The sequence below is a fragment of the Lissotriton helveticus genome, chromosome 6 (assembly GCF_964261635.1).
Source record: "Lissotriton helveticus chromosome 6, aLisHel1.1, whole genome shotgun sequence".
Taxonomy (NCBI): domain Eukaryota; kingdom Metazoa; phylum Chordata; class Amphibia; order Caudata; family Salamandridae; genus Lissotriton; species Lissotriton helveticus.
In genome coordinates, this window is record NC_136067.1 from 732,669,066 (window position 1) to 732,689,041 (window position 19,976).

The 19,976-nt window shown below is 47.1% G+C and overlaps 1 protein-coding gene across 3 annotated transcripts in view; it reads left to right on the forward strand.

The window, feature by feature from the left end:
• MMS22L (MMS22 like, DNA repair protein) overlaps positions 1–19,976 on the forward strand; it is a 602,587-nt gene that overhangs the window by 446,824 nt on the left and 135,787 nt on the right. For all 3 annotated transcript variants that reach the window (XM_078648222.1, XM_078648223.1, XM_078648221.1), the window contains exon 19: positions 8,415–8,584. In XM_078648222.1, the coding sequence (XP_078504348.1) occupies positions 8,415–8,584 (170 nt within the window). The remainder of the gene's footprint in view (positions 1–8,414; positions 8,585–19,976) is intronic.

Consider the following 19,976-nt stretch of genomic DNA (forward strand, 5'->3'; position numbering starts at 1 on the left):
GCAGAACATCAGCCCTCATCCTCCTGGACCTGTCAGCCGCCTTCGACACGGTCTACCATCGCACTCTAAAGACACGCCTCTTAGAAGCCGGAATCCAAGAGGAGGCCCTCGACTAGACCACGTCCTTCCTCCCCGGCAGAACCCAGAGCGTCCGCCTCCCACCCTTCCGATCCGAAGCCACCGACACCATCTGCGGCGTCCCCCAGGGCTCATCCCGACGCTGTTCAACATCTACATGGCCCCCCTCGCACAAGTAGCCCGCCACCACGACCTCAACATCATCTCCTACGCCGACACCCAGCTCATCCTCTCCCTCACCAAAAACCCACACACCGCCAAAACCAACCTCCACGAGGGAATGAAGGCCGTCGCCAACTGGATGGGGAACAGCCGTCTTAAGCTGAACCCGGACAAGACGGAGGTACTCATCCTCAGACCCACCCCCTCAGCCTGGGACGACTCATGGTGGCCGGCCAACCTGGGAACAGCACCAACACCCACCGACCATGCACTCAACCTAGGATTCATCCTCAACTCCTCCCTCTCCATGGCTAAACAGATCAACGCCGTCTCCTGCTCCTGCTACAACACCCTCTGCATGCTCCGCAGGATCTACAAGTGGATCCCGACCGAAACACGAAGAACGGTGACACAGGCCCTCGTCAGCAGCAGACTGGACCACGGCAACGCACTCTACGCAGGAATCCCAGCCAAACACTTACAACGACTACAACGCATCCAAAACGCCTCAGCCCGACTGATCGTCAACGTCCCCCGCCGCAGCCACCTCACCCCCCACCTGAGAGACCTACACTGGCTCTCCGATCGACAAGAGGATCACCTTCAAGCTCCTCATCCACGCACACAAAGCACTCCACAACGCCGGACCAGCCTACCTGAACAGCAAACTCAGCTTCTACACCCCCACTCGCCAACTCCGCTCCGCCAGCCTCACCCTTGCCGCCGTCCCCCAACAAACGACCTCCGGCGGCAGACCCTTCTCCTACCTCGCCGCCAACACCTGGAACACCCTCCCTACCCACATACAGCAGACCCAAGACCTACTTGCCTTCAGACAGGCGCGCAACACCCATTGGGCTCACGGGGCTTCAGCCCACCCCGTCATGTGTGTCAGCCCAGGCTGACACGTCTTCGTGGGCTGGCGTGCATCTAATTGCAGCCACCTGAGTACTTAACAGGTCTTTAAAAGACCATTAATTGTAAATGAGGCTTTTGTTGTGTGTTCACCCCTTCTTACTGCCACTCTGACTGTGGTTGGAAGAATTAGCCCCCCGCCCCCCCCGAAATATTTTCAGCCCCCCCCCCCGAAATTTGGCTCTAGTTGCCCGCCTGCCTTCAGAATACTCCTCAAGACCTGGCTTTTCGAGCAGTAGTAGCACCCCCCACCCCATAGCACCTTGAGACCCTCACGGGTAAGTAGCGCGCTCTACAAGTACTAGGATTGATTGATTGATTTGATTGATTCTTCCTCTGAACTGTAAACCATTGAGGATGCAAACTACTGGACCCCCAGTAAAGTGTTAATTGCACACTGCGACTTTTTGACCCAACTCATTGCCACCCTGTCATTTAATTCTGACATTGGAAGGACCCCTGTTTCTTTTGGGTGGAGGGTTTAATAGTTATTTGTATCTTTTGTATTTTTTGGAGCATTTCATGGTTTTATGCCACTTCAGCTCAAACCTGCTTAGTAGCAAGTCCTTGTGTCGAGAACCATTGAGAAACCTATCACAGCCACCTTCAAACATTGTGGCATTCTGACTCACATCTTTGTCACATTGACGTGATGCAGTAAACTGTATCCCTGTAAACTCAAGAGTTATGGGAGTGTGCTGAGGACAGCCACATATATCCCCATAATATACCAGTAGCTATATGTTGCCATGAAATATGCATCTGATAGAGACTTGTAGCCGCAGATCCCTTACCTAGAATTTTTTCCAGGCGTCTGACTGTATCTGAAAATTCTTGAGCAGTAGCCCTGCGTGCTAGTAGGTTGCATCGTTCGGCTCTGTGCCTGCATCGTTCATGTAACAAATTATATGCACAGTGCCCATGTACGCATCACCCCAGCACGCTGCCATAATTACTTTTCTTTCCACGCCAGGTAGAGCAGATCTGGAGAGAGCTACCCTCTGTCAATTTTTGACTGACACTTTTTCAAGTTTTTGTTGAGCTATTCTTGAGGAAGATTTTGCCCTGGTGTGCTAGGAATACCGTCCAAAAAAGACAGCAGGTGTAAAACCCGGTGATACATATCACAGCCAGATATCTGTTACTGATCTGCACCTGGTTTGTTTGTGGTACTTTGAGCGCGTCCACAACCCTGAGGACTGCTGCACAATGAACCCGAAGGCACTGAGGGACCATTCACTGAAACTCCTCTCTGCCTGCTGTTAGACAATCCTGAAACACTCTCGGTCCAGATCGCAAAGATGGTCTCAGGACCGCTCGTGGAGTCACTCACAGCGGAGCCTCATCCTGAATCCTTTAAGCTCCTCCCAGAGTTTTCAGGAACAATTGAGCCCAACTTAAGAGTTTTTATTGGGTCATGCACCACATATTGTGGTGACCCGACACCTTTGGATAACCTTCGGTACCCATTGGTTCGGGAGAGGCCCCTACTGGATTGCCACCAGTGTGTTCACCCTCAGCGCCAGTTGGGGCCCATGGATCAGGTGGTGGATCTGGAGCGAATCCACCTGCAAGACTGTAACCTTCCTTGAAGCCCACTCCTGGGCCGTCGTTCGAGACGCCAACTTCACGGTCATTTCTGATTCTGATATGCAACCAGATTGGGGTCATACAATGCCAAATTCAGTGCCAGCCGGTACCGTGCCCTCTGAGTCGGAGCCAGTGCCAATTCTTTTTTTTTATAGGCCTGGAGAGGGGATACCATTGAGAGGGTTGTGAGGACCCTTATGCATTCCAACACCCCTCAATGAACCAGAGGACAACTGATATGAGGAAATGGCAGGTGCCGGTGGATTAGACACCTCACTAGACACTGGCTTGGTCTTTCCTCCAACTGTGGTTACAGAGGAGGGAGCCTCCTTTGGAATGATGATGCAAAGGGCAGCTGAGGTCTTGGACATTATGCTGCCCTCTGTGGCAGTGAAGACGAACATCTTTGCAGAGGTGCTTCAGCAGGGGTGTCGCCCCCATGGAGCCTCACTTCCGATTCATTGAAACCCTCACAGATGTCCTGCTTGGGGCTTGGTCACAGCCTTTCAGAGGGGTTCTTGTGTACAGGATGATTGCACGCCGCCATTGTCCTGCTTCTAGGGACCCCAGTTTCCTCACCCAGCATCCCACCCCAAGTGAAGAGCTTCAAGCCACCACCTCAAGAGTTAACCCTGATGCTATTTCTACCACACCACAAATAGAAAATTCAAAAGGCTGGACACCTTTGGCAGGATGTTCTCATCCAGCAGCCTGTGAACACCTTATGGCCTTTGGGCCGATATGCACACACTGTGTGGGATTTGTTTGTGCATGTGCTGCCCATGGTCTCTAAGATAGCCAGAGCCATACTCACCAAAGCCATATCAGATGGGCAAGATGCAGCAAAGTTCACCATCCGATGTGGGCTAGACACTGACCGACTCGCTAGACAAAACAACTGCGCTGTCTGTCGCTGTGAGAAATTGGTTTACTGGCTGAAAGGGTTTAAACCTTTCTCAAGCAGTAATCACAATTCTTCTGGTAAAAGTCACAAGCAAACCGTAGATTGACCTGTGCTGAACCCTCGGGTAGCTTGGCATAGAGCAGTCAGGTTTTAATAAGAGGCAATGTGTTAAGTATTTGTGCAACACCTCAAACGGTAACACAGTGAAAACACACCACAAAGGATCCCACACCAGATTAAAAAAATAGAGTATTTTTTTCTAAATAAAACAAGACCAAAACGTAAAAAAAAAACAATTAGTAGAACTGGAGATATGCAGATTTAAAGATTTCAGTCAAAATAGCACCAAAAAGCACAAGCCGCCAACTGTGGCTATCTGGTTGCGCCGGACCGGGACAAAGCCACAAGTTCTGGCCGACTGCGATGGGGGAGTGTGGGCTGGCTACAGAGACCCAGTTAGGTTCGCTGGACAAGAGTACTGGATCTTGATTTTAAGAGCGTTGCAAGGTTTTGTGCTGAGGCAATGCATCGGTCCGGGGTGATGCAGAACTGCGATAAGAGGTCCAGCTTCCTCATTGAGGATCCCGCTGATGAGGGCTACGATGTGAAGTCTGGTGTCGAGGATGCATCATGCAGTTGAGGGGATACATTGGTTATGAGGAACTGTGAGGCTGGTCGCGAATCTGCGTTGTCGTCGAGCTTGCTGTCAACGAGAGATGTGAGGGCCAGCAGGGGGAAAGCTTTGCACAGGCAGCGGTTCTGATGTCGCTATGGGGTCAATGCAGAGTCCTTTGCATTGGAAGAACACTCGCTGCCAAGGTCCTTCACCTAGATCATCGCCCTAGAGTCTAGCAGAGACCGTTTCACCTGCTGCCAGTGCACTTCACACTACTCAAATACTACATCTCACCTGAAGCTGATGAAGTAAAGTCCAGAGGAAGAGTGGCTGACTGCTGCCGCAGTGGGTCTTTGCCCTTTGCGGGGAACACTGTATTCACCTTTCTACTGATAAAGACAGCCTTTGCTGTCAGTAAGGTATGCAGTGCGTCTCTTCTCCCTCAGAAACATTATTCTGCAAGTGGCTCTGCCTTTCATGCTCTCATTATTTAGTGCATAGAAGTAGGCATTAAGATGTTAGGTTCTAGATGAAATTAATGACATTTTAACAATGCTAGGTATTTTCATTTTGTTCTTATTTATAACATATCTCGTTGCTGGTTTTATAATATTCTGTGTAGTTGTTTTAGCTATACTAAGAGACAGATTGTCCCTGTAGTAATAAATAACCTCAACTTAAGTGTCCATTCTTCTTAATGCTGTGATACTGTGAGTAACGAAATACGGTTTGTTGCTGTTTCCATGGTGTCTCTGATCCCTTTATGGGATTGTTAGTATCCCAAAAGCAACACATTATCTCAATTACACATTCATTGCTGGTGCATTTAACTAAGTTCAACCATGTCACCCATGGATGGAAAAGCACCCCTTGTAGAATTATGCAGAAGTCCTAACTTACCCGTGCTACTTAAGTGGGTTGCACAATCATTGCTTCATGCTCACTAGTAGCATTTAATTTTCAGGCCCTGGATACATGCAGTACCGCTTTACTAGGGACTTATAAGTAAATTAAATAAGCCAATTGTGATTGAGACAATGTTTCCATGTTTTGATGAGTGAGCACATGCACGTTCGCACTGGTCAGCAATAATAGATTGAGCAGAGTCCTATTGCCAGCAAAAACGTCATAAGCAAAAATTCAGGGGGGATGTAAAAAGTATGGGGAAGACCCCCTTAAGGCTGATAGGTCTAACAGAGGCATTCAGATGCCAACCCTGGGTGAGAACCACTGGCTTTACTTGGTACATATAACAAGGAACAACGGTTCCTGTGAACAGTGGCATTTTACATGGGTAAAGAGATATCAGAGAGAGAAAAGAAACCATATATACAACAATCCGAGTCCAATTAATCATAAAAGTGTACTGTGTCCCAAGTGAACATAGAACCTACATATCAATTATGTGACAATTTGTGACATAAAAATAGGTTTCTACAATACAGAAAACGACCATAACATAAATGTTCAATAGTTATTCACAGCCTTCTAGTACATTGGTAGGGGCTGGTGAATGGTTTGGTTTTATGTCACAAATTGTCACTTAATTGATATGGTGGTTCTATGTTCACTTGGGACACCATACACTTTAATGATTAATTTGACTAAGTATCTTCATAAACAGCTAAGATTTATGAATTATCTTGTTGTATATGGTTTCTTTTCTCTCTCTGACATCTCTTTCCCATGTCCATGCCATTGAGCTAAACACTATTATATTTTACATATATTGTACACAGGAACCGTTGTTCCTTGTTATATAGTTGATACCCTGGTTCCATGTGAGTAGGGTGACCCTTGTCCTTCTAAACACGATTTTCCTTGGTACATGACATGGCATTTGATGGCTCTCGCCTTTTAGGCAAAAAGTCAAACTCAGCACTGGAGTGCTTTCAAGACAGCAGGACAACAGACAGATCTTTGGGCCTTGCCAACCTTTTCACAAACTGTGTGGAGCCACCAGCCAGAGGTCTGGTACAACCACTGCACACACCCCAAACCACCCGGACATAACCCCCTCCCCCACCTCTCTGGCAGCCTCCACTCCCAGGAAGTCCCTTTAGATTGCACTCATACCAGCACGGGCACCCAGTTGGAGGCAGGATTTGCAATCTACCACCCCTCTGGCAGTCATTAGCATCAGACAAGTGGGTTCTCCAAATCGCCCAGAGGGGCTAACTGATCCCCTTTCTGGAACCCCACCCCAACCCATGCCATCTTCTCACTACGGGCCGATGGAGGACCATCTCTCCCTGCTCCGTCAGGAAATGCTGGCTCCTTTGGCCAAAGAAGCCATCAAGAGGGTGCAGGTATCAGAAATAGCTTGTGGTTGCTATTCCCACTACTCTGTAGTGCGCAAAAAGGACAGAGGCCTCCATCCTATTTTAGACCTGTGCCTGATCGGTGTCTTCCTGAAGGAGAAGTTCAAGATGCTCACGTTAGCTCAGGTCCTCTCTGTCCTCAAACCGGGAGACTTGATGGTAGTGCTGGACCTGCAGGGCACCTATTTCAACATCCCCGTCCTGCCTGCAGGTCACAGTGGGCAACAAGTACTTTCAGTTCGCTGTGCTCCTCTTTTGGCCTTACCAACACCACTTGTGTGTTCACAAAGGTGATAGCGGTGGTTGCAGCACATCGTGGAGGTCAGGGGGTTGAGTCTTCCCCTACCTCGATAATTGGCTGTTGATGGTGCATGCGCAAAGAAGTAGTCTTCCACCTTCAGACTGCGGCGGACCTCTTACTCGCTCTGGGGTTCACTGTCAACGAGCAGAAGTGTCACCTGACTCTTGCTGATGCTCCCTTTCATTGGAGCTGTTCTGAGCAGGGACGTTTTGGGCCTAACCTCCCGAGCGGCAAGCCCTGAATATTGCAGATATAATTCTGATGTTTCAGCATCTATCCTGGATTTTGGTGAGACTGACTCTAATGATGTTGGGCCTCACAGCCTCCTGCATAGTGCTGGTAACACATGCCTGCTGGCATATGTGGGCTTTGCAATGATACCTCTCCCTGCCACACCCAGAGATGATTTTAGTGGCCGATTTAACAATCATGGGTTGGGACAGCCATCTGGGAGAGGTAGAGATCAGAGGACTCTGGTCTGCGGCACAGTCCCAGCTCCACATCAACCTGATGGAGCTGCCGGCAATCTGCCTGACATTAAAATCTTTCTTCTTTTGATCAAGGGTAGGCTGGCTCCGGTAGTAACGGACAACACCAATGCCATGTGGTATTGCAACAAACAGGGCGATGTGGGAGGGTGGACCCTGTGTCAAGAGACCCTGCGTTTCTGGACATGGCTGGAATGCCAGGACCTTTTCCTGATGGTTCAGCACCTGGGAAGCTCTCTGAACACCAGAGCAGATGAACTCCACCATTGATGCGCAGCAGATCACAAATGGCATCGCACTCCTGAGGTAGCATGCATGCTACCATCCTACAACCGCCTGGGGATAATTCTAAGATAAGGAATCTGCAGCTAGATACAGTCTCTTTCAGATAAGACGTTACTGAAGGCAAGTAACTTGTTTTTTGTCACACCTTAGCAATAAGCACTTCAGTTGTGTTTTAAATCGTATCTCTGCCCTGTGAGAGGGCCTTCCTGTCTTTTGTGTTCATAATTAACTACCCTCCTTTCCTACCGTTAAGTAAAATACATAGGCCCTGATTATGAGGGCCTTGCTCTTTATTTTAATAAGACTCTGATTGGCCAGTTTTGGGTGTAATGATGTGTTATAATTCCATCTAATTGTAGTATAACCATATGCATCACGATATTTGCCCAGCATCGTCTGAGTGCCACAGAACCCAGAGTGGAGGCCTTTCCCTAAGACATCTTTTCCCTCTGTAATCTTACTGACGGTGTCATTGGCTATGTGCCATTTGAGCAGTGTATTAGGGTTGTTATGATTACAGTAGGATCCTATTTTTTTGTTATTTTTTGGTTTCTACCCCTGGAAAGGCAGGGAAGTGTCAGCCGATGGCTGGGGTTTCTTAAGCCTCGATCCTTCTTTTCCCATGTTTACTTTAAAAAGGTCTGATATCTTAAAGTCAAGCACTTGTTTGAAGAACATCTTGCCTTCATTTTTCCAAGTGTTATTAAAACATGAGTTATTAATACATGTGTTTTTTTCCTTCATAAATATACAGGGAGCCTTGTCAAGTATTGGGCACTGATGCTGGCCACTTCGAAAGCCCAGCAGCTCCTCTTCCGCATCATCGACGCTCTGCTCTTGCCGCATGCTTTGTTTCAACAAGATAAAGAGCTCCCTCCAGCCATGGTGTCTGCAATCCGTGAAAGCCTGCCCCTTTATCTCCAGGTAACAAGCGTCAGTGCTCTGCTAGAGCTGCTAAAATAAAATTAGTATCTGCGAAATGCCGCTGGACAGAAAAGTTATGTGCCGGTGTTCTAGATAACACATTTATGGCGCAGCACCGCACCATTTGAGTTCATGTTACCTCACATCCTATTAAAGAACAGATTACATACATAAAGTAAGACATATTGGGCCTAACTTTATTAATAGCTTGGGTGGCGTTCATTTGCATACAGGTGTTATGAAGGATAGTATTACTTCTTATGAGGGTATGCTGTTCTGTGCCTTTTGTGCCAGTGTTTCTTTTACACTTTTTCTACAGGGCCACTCTGCTACATAGGTGTAAGTGCGCTTTACATTGTAAACAAACTGTGGAGATGAATGTCTTAGTTACATTGGAACAAACTGTGGAAAGTAGAGGTGCGAGAGTTAAGAGTAAATAAGCCTTGCACATATTTGTACTAGAATGATCCTGACAGTGGAGGTAGAAGATCAGGAATTTAACCGCTGTAGCAAGGTGAAGAGAGTAAAGAGGGCGGGAGAGAAGACAGAGTAAACAGCACGTAGGACGGTGGCAAGGGGGACAGCCAGAGGGAGGGTAGTACAGAATGTCTAGATTAAGCTGATGTGACCACAGTAGGTGGCGTTTGAGGGAACATTTTTCATTTTTTGTGAAATGTGAGAAGGTCTTCTTGACATCTCGTTTTGACTGGCAGTGAGTTCCAGAGAGATGCAGCAGCGCCCAAGTAGGACTAGGATTTTTCTGCATGAGTTTTTGTTTTTATCGACTGAAATCTGGTTATATCTTTGCTCCATAGGTGTTTAGACCCTCCTGAAATTTTGAGGGTGGATCATAGATAATCACTGGGTTATAATATTATACGTGCCAATTTGAACATGGTTTTCACCTCGGGGATTGATGGGGTACAAAGCAGTTTTTTTAGTTCTTGGGTTATAAGAACACATTTCCTGTGTCTGCCACCAGTCTGCCCGCCAAATGTAGGCCACCAATGAGAAGACTTGGGAAATCCCAGGAATGTGCTATTTCCATAATCAATGTGTGGGATAGGATTAGATCTTGGGCCACTGCATTAATTTCAGTTGATGGCAGGAAGGGATTTTTTTTGTGAGAATAGGAACTTTACAGTGTGGTCCATCTGTGAGGACATATATACTTATTGATCTAGCCAAGAAAAAAAACTTATGGTTTTTATTTTGTTTGATAGAAGGGGGTAAAACCATATCTTTTTTGTTCGTTCAGCAGTTCCATATTGAATTTGATGTTTAGTGTCTCTGAAGAAGAAATACTTGCGTTTTCAATTCAATGCCATCCGATCTTGTAATTTATTTGTCAGATCTTCAGAGTGAAAGTGTTTCTAAAGAAGTTTTTTTTTGTACTTCTGGATGTTGTCAACATTTTCGTAATACCGGTCTCCTCAATCAGAATTCTTTTTTGACAATCAATTTTATTGAGTTTTGTATGTAACAACAAACAGCATCATTCAGAGCTACATTGTCAGAGTGGGGAGAAAAACACATCACAGTGACATCAAGTCTACACAAGTAAATTGATAATAACTTATCCACGTTTATCTGAAGAGCGGACCACTCCATCTCAGTCGTCGATTACCCCTACCCATTTGCCCCGCATGCTTCGAAATTTCTCAGGACACCCCCTGGCTACATATAGAGGCCGCTCCTGCGCAGCGCACCAATCCACCCTCCTGCGCCAGCGCCCTAGTGTGGGTGGGGCAGTGTCCAGCCAGTGAGCAGCAATATCCCTCTTGGCAATCACCATCGCTGTATTGAGGAAGAGCTTCTCGGCCCTGGAGCCGTCCAAACCGTCGGTGACGCCCAGCAGATAGGCGGCGTGCAGAAAATAGACTTGGACCGGCCGGACCCTCGCCGAAACCACAATCGTTCTAGGGGCCATCTGGGCGTCCCTCTAATCCTCATCCTCCAGAGCCCCAAGCCAGCCATCCCATTTCTCTCGGAGTAGGGAAAGGGAGTTAGGGGTATTGTTGATGAGTGAGCGGTAGATCCAAGAGACTCCACCCTTCCGCAAATGACCGGTCAGAACTTGCACCTCAGGCGGGCTATATTCGGGCAGGTACGTGCCATCTGGAATGTGGGAGTGAAGGGCGTGGCGCAACTGCAGGTATCGGAAGAATTGAGAGGGATGGAGGGAGTGTCTAGCCTGTAAGTCTTGAAAGGATCGGATATGAGTACCGCTCAAGACGTCACCCAACAAGGTTACCCCGATGAGATCCCATTGCCGGAAGCAACTTCATGGAGCCTTGTGCCACACCACAAGGGAGTGTGTGGAGTCAGCCTGCCTGCCCATTGAGTATGATGTAGTGATGCACGCCAAGCCAGGAATACTCAGCGGGTGACCTTAAAGGAGAAGCCCATAATTTGAAGTTCCAAACGATACGTCGGGTCGGACCAGCCGCCATTAAACCAGTTGTGAATCATGAGGAGACGAGTCGCTAAATAGTAGAGGTAGAGGTTCGTCATTCCGAGACCTCCGTCAAAAGGTGGGATTCGGCATTGGGCCAGGGCCAGCGTGGACCTCCGACCCCCCCAAAGGAATTTAGTGGCCATGCCGTCTATGTCCCGGAACCAAGATCTAGCAAATGAGAGATGCGTGTTCTGGAGCATGTACATAAAACTGGGTAATATCATCATTTTGTATAGGGCTATCTTGCCCAGAGGGTTCAGGGGCATCGTGAGTCACTACAATCAGAATTCTTAGTGTTTCAAGTACACATTGACAAAGAAAGTATAGGAGGCCCCCTATCTTAAAGGTCTGGGACCAGGGGAATCAAAATTGAAAAGCAAAGGAATGTCCCAAATAGTCCCATAAGGGAAATGATGTTAGTGAATACCCGTTGTCATCTGTTAATGGCAAAACCACCACCTACACATATATAAGGGACCTCGAGTAAATAACACTATGCAATTTCATCAATTTCTAAAAAGTTTGTAACTGTATAAACGAGTGACAGCTAAAGTGCTTTTAGTCAGAAAAGTTATGACAAAACTAATGTATCAAAATAAATTTATTATAATTCGTAAGTATTTTAAAAACAAATGATTGACATACAGTTCGTAAGCAATGAATAGCATATAAAAGAGAATAAAAAGCAAACAAAATTGGTTAAAAATATATGTTCCGAGGAACAACAGTTGACGCGGCGTTTCGGTTAAAAACCTTCTTCAGGACAGTTCTCTACAAAAGAACACATACAATTACTGAACAGTAATAACAAAATACAAGTAATGTCTATAACAATACATTAGTCTGACTAGCTGTCACTCTATTATATGCGGGAAAGCGATAGTTCAAAATTAATTCAAAAGTGCCTATCTATATTGCAACTAAGCAGACAGTATATCATCTAACATTCATCTATATTGCAGAAATTAGCTATTTTATAAAAAAAAAACGCAATGCAGTAATTTTTTTCTTTTTATACCTTTGTTTTAAACTAAAAACATAAGTAGACAGTCTGAATAATAAGAGGCCAACAGTACATTTAATGGTGGTGGTTGTACCAAGAGTCATGGGGGCATAAGTATTATGGGAACACTAAAGAATTCAGGGTGTTCGTTATCAAAAAGGTATGCTCATCCTATGAACGGTAGTGATACATAGGATCAGTATCTCTTACCTCACACAGAATATCTATGTATCTCTATCTCAGGATTGCCTTCTGAGATAATCACGGTGTCCTGATGTGGGTACACTGTGAAGGTGGCCAAATATCCCTCTGGTATGAATTGGGCATATTGGTGATTAGTGATATCTAGAGAGTCAAAGAGTATTCTTAATTAAAAAAAGGTGAAAAAAGTGACAGTAACTCCTTCACTTCCTACCCATCATAATAAGTAAGGGGGTTACCTTGTTTTTCAAATATTATATTTGTACACTGCGTCGGAGGTGCCACCGTTTAGCTTTTTCGGAGTATCCTTTTCTAGGCAGAAAATTATATAAAAAATCTAATGAGACCTCCTCACAAGTAATTGTTGCTGTAATGATTACGTATATATTTACCACAAACTCACCGAATATATGGATTTATTAGACCGCTGTAGCCATGTGCTTGATATGCCTCATCAGCTAATTCTGTTTGTGAGATGATCCTCACGGTATCTAAGGTATAATGTTAAAAACGAATCATATATTATTTCAGTTTGTTACTTTGTTTATCGCACCCTTCTAAATATAACTGTGCTCCTAGGTGCCTCTGTATCATGCTTTTTTCTATTAAGAAACTGCAACTAATAAGTGAATATTCCATTATAAGCAACTCTAATCTTATTATTTATCATATCAGATATGGGGTATTTACTTTTTGCAAATTGGCGCTCACATTGAAGAAGCAGTAAAAACATTTTTCAAGCGTGGTGTTTTTGTAACCAATTGATAAGGCTCAAATTTTAGGGAACCAAAGTGGGATATTGTCGGTCCCAGTCGAAAGTATAATGTACTTTTTGCTAGTTTCATTTGCAAGCGTTAAGTTCTATACATCCATATTTAGGCCCCACCTTAAACACCTAAATGTGAGCAAATAAACATCGAGCACATATCTATAGGCACCCGAGTACGCTGGCCTATATGGAATCGGTATTACACAACGTCCTTCCTTACCTTGATTAAATTAATCGGCCTCCCTGCTCACTTTGCCACTTGTTTCAAGCAAGCCTGGCTAAAGACGGCTTAAATGCCAGAAACCGGTACTAGGAAGCTTGTTTCCGGTCCAGGGAAGGCATGGCTTGGCAGTTCGGGCTGGACTGTTCCCATGAGGCACACGGTCAGACTGATTAGCATATGGCCATGTCTGAACTGGGGTGGCAGAGTGGGCTAAAGAACGGTGATGGATTAAACCCAGATCCGTTGACTGGGTGTGAGTATTTGATTGGTTCAGATGCTCTGACCATCACCACCCCCTTTTGTATCGCTTTGTGGCTAGAATGGTGTCATCATAGTAAGTGGTTGGTTTAAACGTTGATCTTCTTACATTACATTTGATCCACTAGCTGCATGCTAGACAGAGGAAGCGGTCTAAATTTCCCAAAAAATGTTGAGGAAGAATTTTTGAATTTCTTCTCATTTCTTTGTGGTTTTGGTACAGTAGGATCTGGATAGTGGAATCAAGTTGCTTTTGACTATTTATACTACTTCTTTTGATTTATTTAGTGATTTATAGATAATTGTTTGAAGATAGAGAGCTTTAGAGTGAATGCCATGCTTATATTTTTTCCTGGCAGCTTTGAGGGGCTTGAGAGTGGTTTCATTTCAGTTTCCCTTCTAGTCTCTGAAGCTTCTTTCTCTTCATTAATAACTTTCCATCGAACCAAAGGTTGCCATATTTGGGGGATGTCCTCCTTAGTTTTTAGAGTGCTGTTTTCTCAATATCTTTTGTGATTGTTTCATTGTAATGGGAGAAGGTGACACAAATATCTGTGTGGCGGTTTGCTGTGGTTGTAGTTCTTTGTAGTCTGAGTATCATGAGATTTTTTTAAATGATCACTTTAGGATTAGGTCTATAGTGGAGTGAGATGGTTCGAGGATTTTGATAAAATCAATGTTAGATCAGATCATTCTGATTATGCATTAACACTACTGTCAATAGGTGTTGTTTTCAGAGAGTTACCCGAGGATGGATGCAGAAATTTACAAGGTGTTTGTGCAGGCTTGGGGCTTATCCACTCAAGATGCTTGGGCTGAATGTGACTGTTAGTGGAAGCAGATTGCCTGGATATAGGTTCTGCGTTTTGCTAATGAACTCCCAACATCACTTGGGAAAGTAAAAGAATTCTATCGAAACCAGAATTTAATTACTGAGAGTTGGATGCGTACTGGAGACTATTTAGATCTTTGAAGGCAGTGTTCACATTTTATCTTGCGGACACTGATTATTATTTTATTCATTCTTTGGCAGAACATTGTGGTCATAGGTAAATAAAGAAAGAGCCTAATGACTGTATTTTCATGCCTTCGAATTGAATACAATTTTTGGGCAAGAATTAGATAGTTGCTTTATTTGTTCATAGATGCTTTATGTAGTGAATATGTTAAAATCCCATCAGCTTTTCTTGAATTAAATCATTGTGACTGGAGGCTTTATTTCATTCACAGTGGGAAATAGTTCTCCGTCACCACAGAATGGTCACTCTCCACCCTAATCTTGCTAGTTTTTTTGAGGTGTAGTGCGAGATTGCTGTAGCGGTGTCCTAGAGCCCATGTCCTCTACACAGAGAGGTCACTATTTTTTGCATGTTTTATTTACATTTTGGATTAGCCCACACTGTAGCCATTGGGAGTTGCACCTGTCATTCAGAGCATACAGGTTTTTCCTTTCCCAAACTCTAGCCATTTTGTTGCTGCATAAGGTGTATGAGTCAAGCTATGGAGGATTGTACATTGTCCATTCACTGCATTGGAGACGTATTGGTAATGTGAATGCATATGGCAGGACCAAGAAGGGCAGTTTCTGTTACTCATCCCCACTATGCTCAATTAACCCTTAACCCTTGCCCTGTAACTGCAGCTTTAGCTCACGTTGCAGCTCCTTGGTCCAGGGTTATTGTGGGTGGGGCAGGGGCCATTGAAGCCTACTACTGCCTATATTATGAGCATTGCACCAGCCACATACCTGGCCCCAGACCCGCTCCTCTTCAAGCCCTGCTAAATGTAGACAACTAAGAGCAATGACTGTCTAGCCTCTCCCCTGCCACCATGTTTGTGAGGGTCACTCTGAATTACTGATCGACAGCGGTCATTGAAACAATTACAGGAATATAAAACAAGACTAGTCCCTATTTCTCTGCGAAAACAGTGTGTGCAGTAGCAGTCATATCTCCTGCCTGGAAAGCACAATGTTTATTCTAAACACCCATCTACACATGGGATCCTCTCATGAATCTCATTCTTACTTTTTTTTTTTTCAGAACAAAATTTTATTGAGTTGTTGCAAAATTGGCATAGGACATACAGTGTTCCGACGACCCGGAAAACTGTGAGCATGTAAAGCAACAATCACATTGCAAGCAATTCAGTCAGTTGTTTAAAAGTAGAAACTAACCCCAAGGCCCCCCTCCCTGCAACCCCAATTTCCCCCACCCAGAGCCCCCCCAGCCCCCCTCAGCACAGTGCCTAAACGGTCCATAGATAAAGATGTAGCATAATACAATGTGTGTGTAGTCCTCAGTTCGCGGGCTCAATGTCCAGTTGTCTTTCACCAGGTCCATCATGTGCTGGCGGTTCCAGCCACAGTCCCCTGTACTCCGCCCACCTCCTCCAAATTTTATAGTCTTTCCGGGGACAGCCCCGGGCCTCGAAGATCGGGCGCTCAAGACCCATATAGAAGTCAAGTCCCCTTTTCCACACTCCCAATAAGGGGGCTCTGGGGTCTTTCCAGGCCCGGGCCACGTCTCTCTTGGCCACCATGAGACCCAGTAACAACAGGTGGCGTTTATACAGGTTACCTCCCACCTGTTCCAGTATATGAAGGAGGCCTAGTTGCGGTGTGCGGGGTAGGTCCCAACCCAGTACTTCCGACAAACAGTCCCACACTCCTGTCCAGAACCTCCGTAGACCATCACACGCCCAAACTGTATGCAGAAACGTGCCCACCTCTCTGCCACACCTCAGACAATCGGGAGACGCAATCAAGCCTGCCTTCCACAGTCGTTCCCTAGTATAATATGCCCTGTGTAGATATTTGAACTGGATAAACCGCAGTCGTACCGCAATGGCCGCCCCTCTGGGAGCCTCGAGCGCCTCCCTCCAGTCCTCTTCTTCAAAAGTCCCCAGTTCAGTTTCCCATTTAGTCCTCAGTGTATCCAGGGAAGTAGAGCAATGTGTGACTAGTGTTTGGTAGATTGCCGAGATCTTTTTGCTTTCCAATTCCCCCATGAACACCTTAGCCTCCAGGGGGCTAAACTCGGGCAACGAGTCAAGGTTTCTCAGGGCGGGAGCAATGGCGTGTCGGAGCTGTAGATATCTGTAAAATTGGGATTGGGGCATGTCATACTCCTCGCGGAGCTCTTGGAACGATTTAAGGGCCGTGCCCTTGACTACGTGTCCAACGGCCGAGATGCCGATCATGTCCCAGCCACGGAAGCCCTGTAGGGACTGCACATCCGGCAGTTGCCCATTCTGCCACAATGGGGTCTCCCTTGTCAGTCTATTCCACCACCCCATTCGACGAAGTGCACCTCGCCATATCTGGAAGACCACCTGCGTGACCACCGGAAGCCTCCTCTTTTTAGCAGCCGAATATAATAAAGTGTGCAACGTGTCAGGATCCATCATGTAACGCTCCAGGGCGTATGCTGGATCACTTCGATCCCCATACCACCATTCATTCAGAACCAACAGATGGGAGGCCTGGTAGTAGGACTGAATGTCTGACGCTGCCAGGCCGCCACAGTACGCGGAGAGAAAGCACGTGCGGAGCGCCACTCTTGCTACCCCCCCGGCCCAGAGGAAATTACTAAGCGCCGAGTTCACCTGCCGAAACCACCGTGGCGATATGGGATATGGATGATTTTGTAACTGGTATAGGAGGCGCGGGAGGGCCACCATTTTAAAGATGGCGGAGCGACCATATACGTTGAGGGGCATACGGGACCACGTAGTCATGTCCGAGCGGACTCGCTCCCATACGGGTACGACATTGCGCATCCAGGAGACCCCGCGCAGGTCTGTAAGAAAGATTCCTAGGTACTTAATGCCTCCCGTTGCTTCCTGTAACGCCCCGGCCCAGGACCCTAAGTCCAGTCGCTCCCACAACACTGACTTGCGCAGGTTTAGGTGAAGGCCCGAAACCTCCCCAAAAATCCGCATAATGTCAAGGACTCGCGGTCCGGATCTATTCAGGTCCGTAAGGAAAAATAGGACGTCGTCCGCATAGAGCGCTATTCTGTCGGACGGTCCCGCTTGCCACTCAATGCCCCGCAGCTGTGCGTCCATCCGGACCCACGCCGCCAGTGGTTCCATGGCCAAGGCGAATAAATACGGTGACAGGGGGCATCCCTGTCTGGTGCCCCTACCTATGGGGAAGGAATCCGACACCGCCCCAGCCACCCTCACCGATGCCGTGAGGTCAGTGTATAGCAGTTGTATGTACAATAGGAAGTGTGGCCCTAAATTCAGATGGGACAGGAGCGCACGAAGATAGACCCAGCTTACCGAGTCAAAGGCCCTATCTATGTCGGCCAGTAAAAGGGCCGCAGGGATCCCCGCTGCGCGGGCCGCCTCCACCACCACCTGCGCGCGTCTGATGTTGTGCCTGGTTGCCCTGCGAGGCATAAACCCGGCCTGGTCTGGGTGGACGAGGTCAGTGATGTACGGGATTAGCTAGCGCCTTCGCCAAAATTTTTGCTTCGGTGTTTAGTAATGAGATGGGCCGGTAGGACTCGGGTCGGTCTGGAGGCCTACCAGGTTTGCAGAAGACCACAATTTCAGCGTGCCGCCAGTCTCTCGGTAGCCGGCCACATTCCCTGGCTGCCTCTAATGCTCTGCTATAGTAGGGACCCAATTGAAGGTGATACTGCTTGAAGAATTCGCAAGGGAACCCGTTGGGCCCAGGGGCCTTGCCTGTGTTCAATTCCCCGAGGGCCGTACTCAGCTCCTCCGCCTACAAGGGGAGCTCAAGCTGAGCCCGCCCGTCTTCTGAAATCGATCTCGGCGGGAGATCGGCCAGAAACTTATCTATGTCGTCGGGCGATAGGAGCTCCCGGGGGGCGTATTGTGATTCATAGTATCGTGCAAAACTGGCCGCCAAAGCTGTCGGGGTCGACATAGGTTCCCCAGCCTCATCTCGAAGACATGGCAAAGACTGCGCGTGGAAAGCACTCTGGCAGAGTCTGTAGAGCATCGAGCCGGATGTATCGCCCCACTGGTAGATCCTACTCTGGGTCGCCAGCCACAGTTGGCGAGCCTCGTCTAGCTGCAGTGAGGCATAAGACTGTTGCGTGAGTAGAAGTTGACGTACCTCTTCCTCACTCCCGCCAGCGCTACATCTATGTTCTAGTTCCCTAACGTCATCCGCTGCCCTTACAAGGTCCTCCCTGCGCGTCCTGCGGGCGGCCGTGAACCAAGCTATATCCACCCCACGAAGTGTGGGTTTCAGCGCCTCCCAGAGGGTCATGGCATCCATGTCGGGGTGGTCGTTCTCACTCCAATAGTGAGCAATGGCTTCCCTCATGTGGGACTGATATGGTTCTTGCTGTAGGTGCCATGTGGAGAGGCGCCATCGAAACGGTTGCCTTCTCCTGTCAAGAAGGAGGTCTAGTACCACCGGGGAGTGGTCCGACAGGCCGCGTGGCAGTATCACCGTGGCATCCACCCTTCCAACCCAAGCTTGGGGGACAAATAAATAATCAATTCTAGAGAAGGACTTGTGTACTGCGGAGACGTATGTGTATTCACGGTGTTGGGCGTGTTGGTGCCGCCACGTGTCAACCCACCCCAAACCCCTGACCATGCCATTCAGCTTGGTATGTGTGGCCGGTGGCACCTCACCCCCCCAGTCTATGTCTGTCCATTCTTGCATTCATAACATCGTTCCAGTCTCCACCAACGACGGCCATAACATTAGGGATTTCAGCCCAGACACCAAACAGTTTTTCTATAAGGGCACCCTGCAGCGGGGGTGGAGCATAGACACTTCCAAGGACAATCTGCTCAGTGCCTAGTCTGCCTTGAATGAACACGTATCGGCCCTGAGTATCAATCCACTGGGTCTCATGAGTATAGGGCAGCCTGCGATGCACCAGGATAGCCACCCCCCGGGATCCCCTCACAAACCCCGCATGAAACACCTGTTGGTAACCATATTTCTGTAGTAGGGGATCTCTGTGTATAGTCATAATCTAGTGAATAGTCCCGCCCATGTGCGTGGACCCCGGAGCAATCAAAAATAATCTCTTATAGTGTCAAAAAATGCAGAAAAGCATAGACACTTAAGAGAGAATTTAAAGACAGATAATGCAGCCTAAAAAGGCTACACTGTCCAGTACTTCAACTAGAAATTCCACCATAAAATCCACAAAACAGCAAAAGCCTGTACAGATTTCCCTTGCTTTACCAGCAAAATCCCTCAGGAATGATAGAGAGAAGAACCTGGACAGACAAGCCCCATAGGCTGCCATTATGTGGCTCAAAACAGGATACTGTGCCTTTAAGAGAATCTTCCAGAACCTTCTCCCAGTATCCCAGAATGCATAGCAGGTCCAACTTAGTTTCAGTTCTTTTTTCCGGCTCCTGCAAGCAGGACCCTGGAGCATTGAGCTCTCCCTTTTCAAGGGTTTTGTTGGTGTTTTTTCACTAATTTCGTTTTTGTGTACTTTTAAAGTACTTTAGTGACTTTCTTCTTGGGTT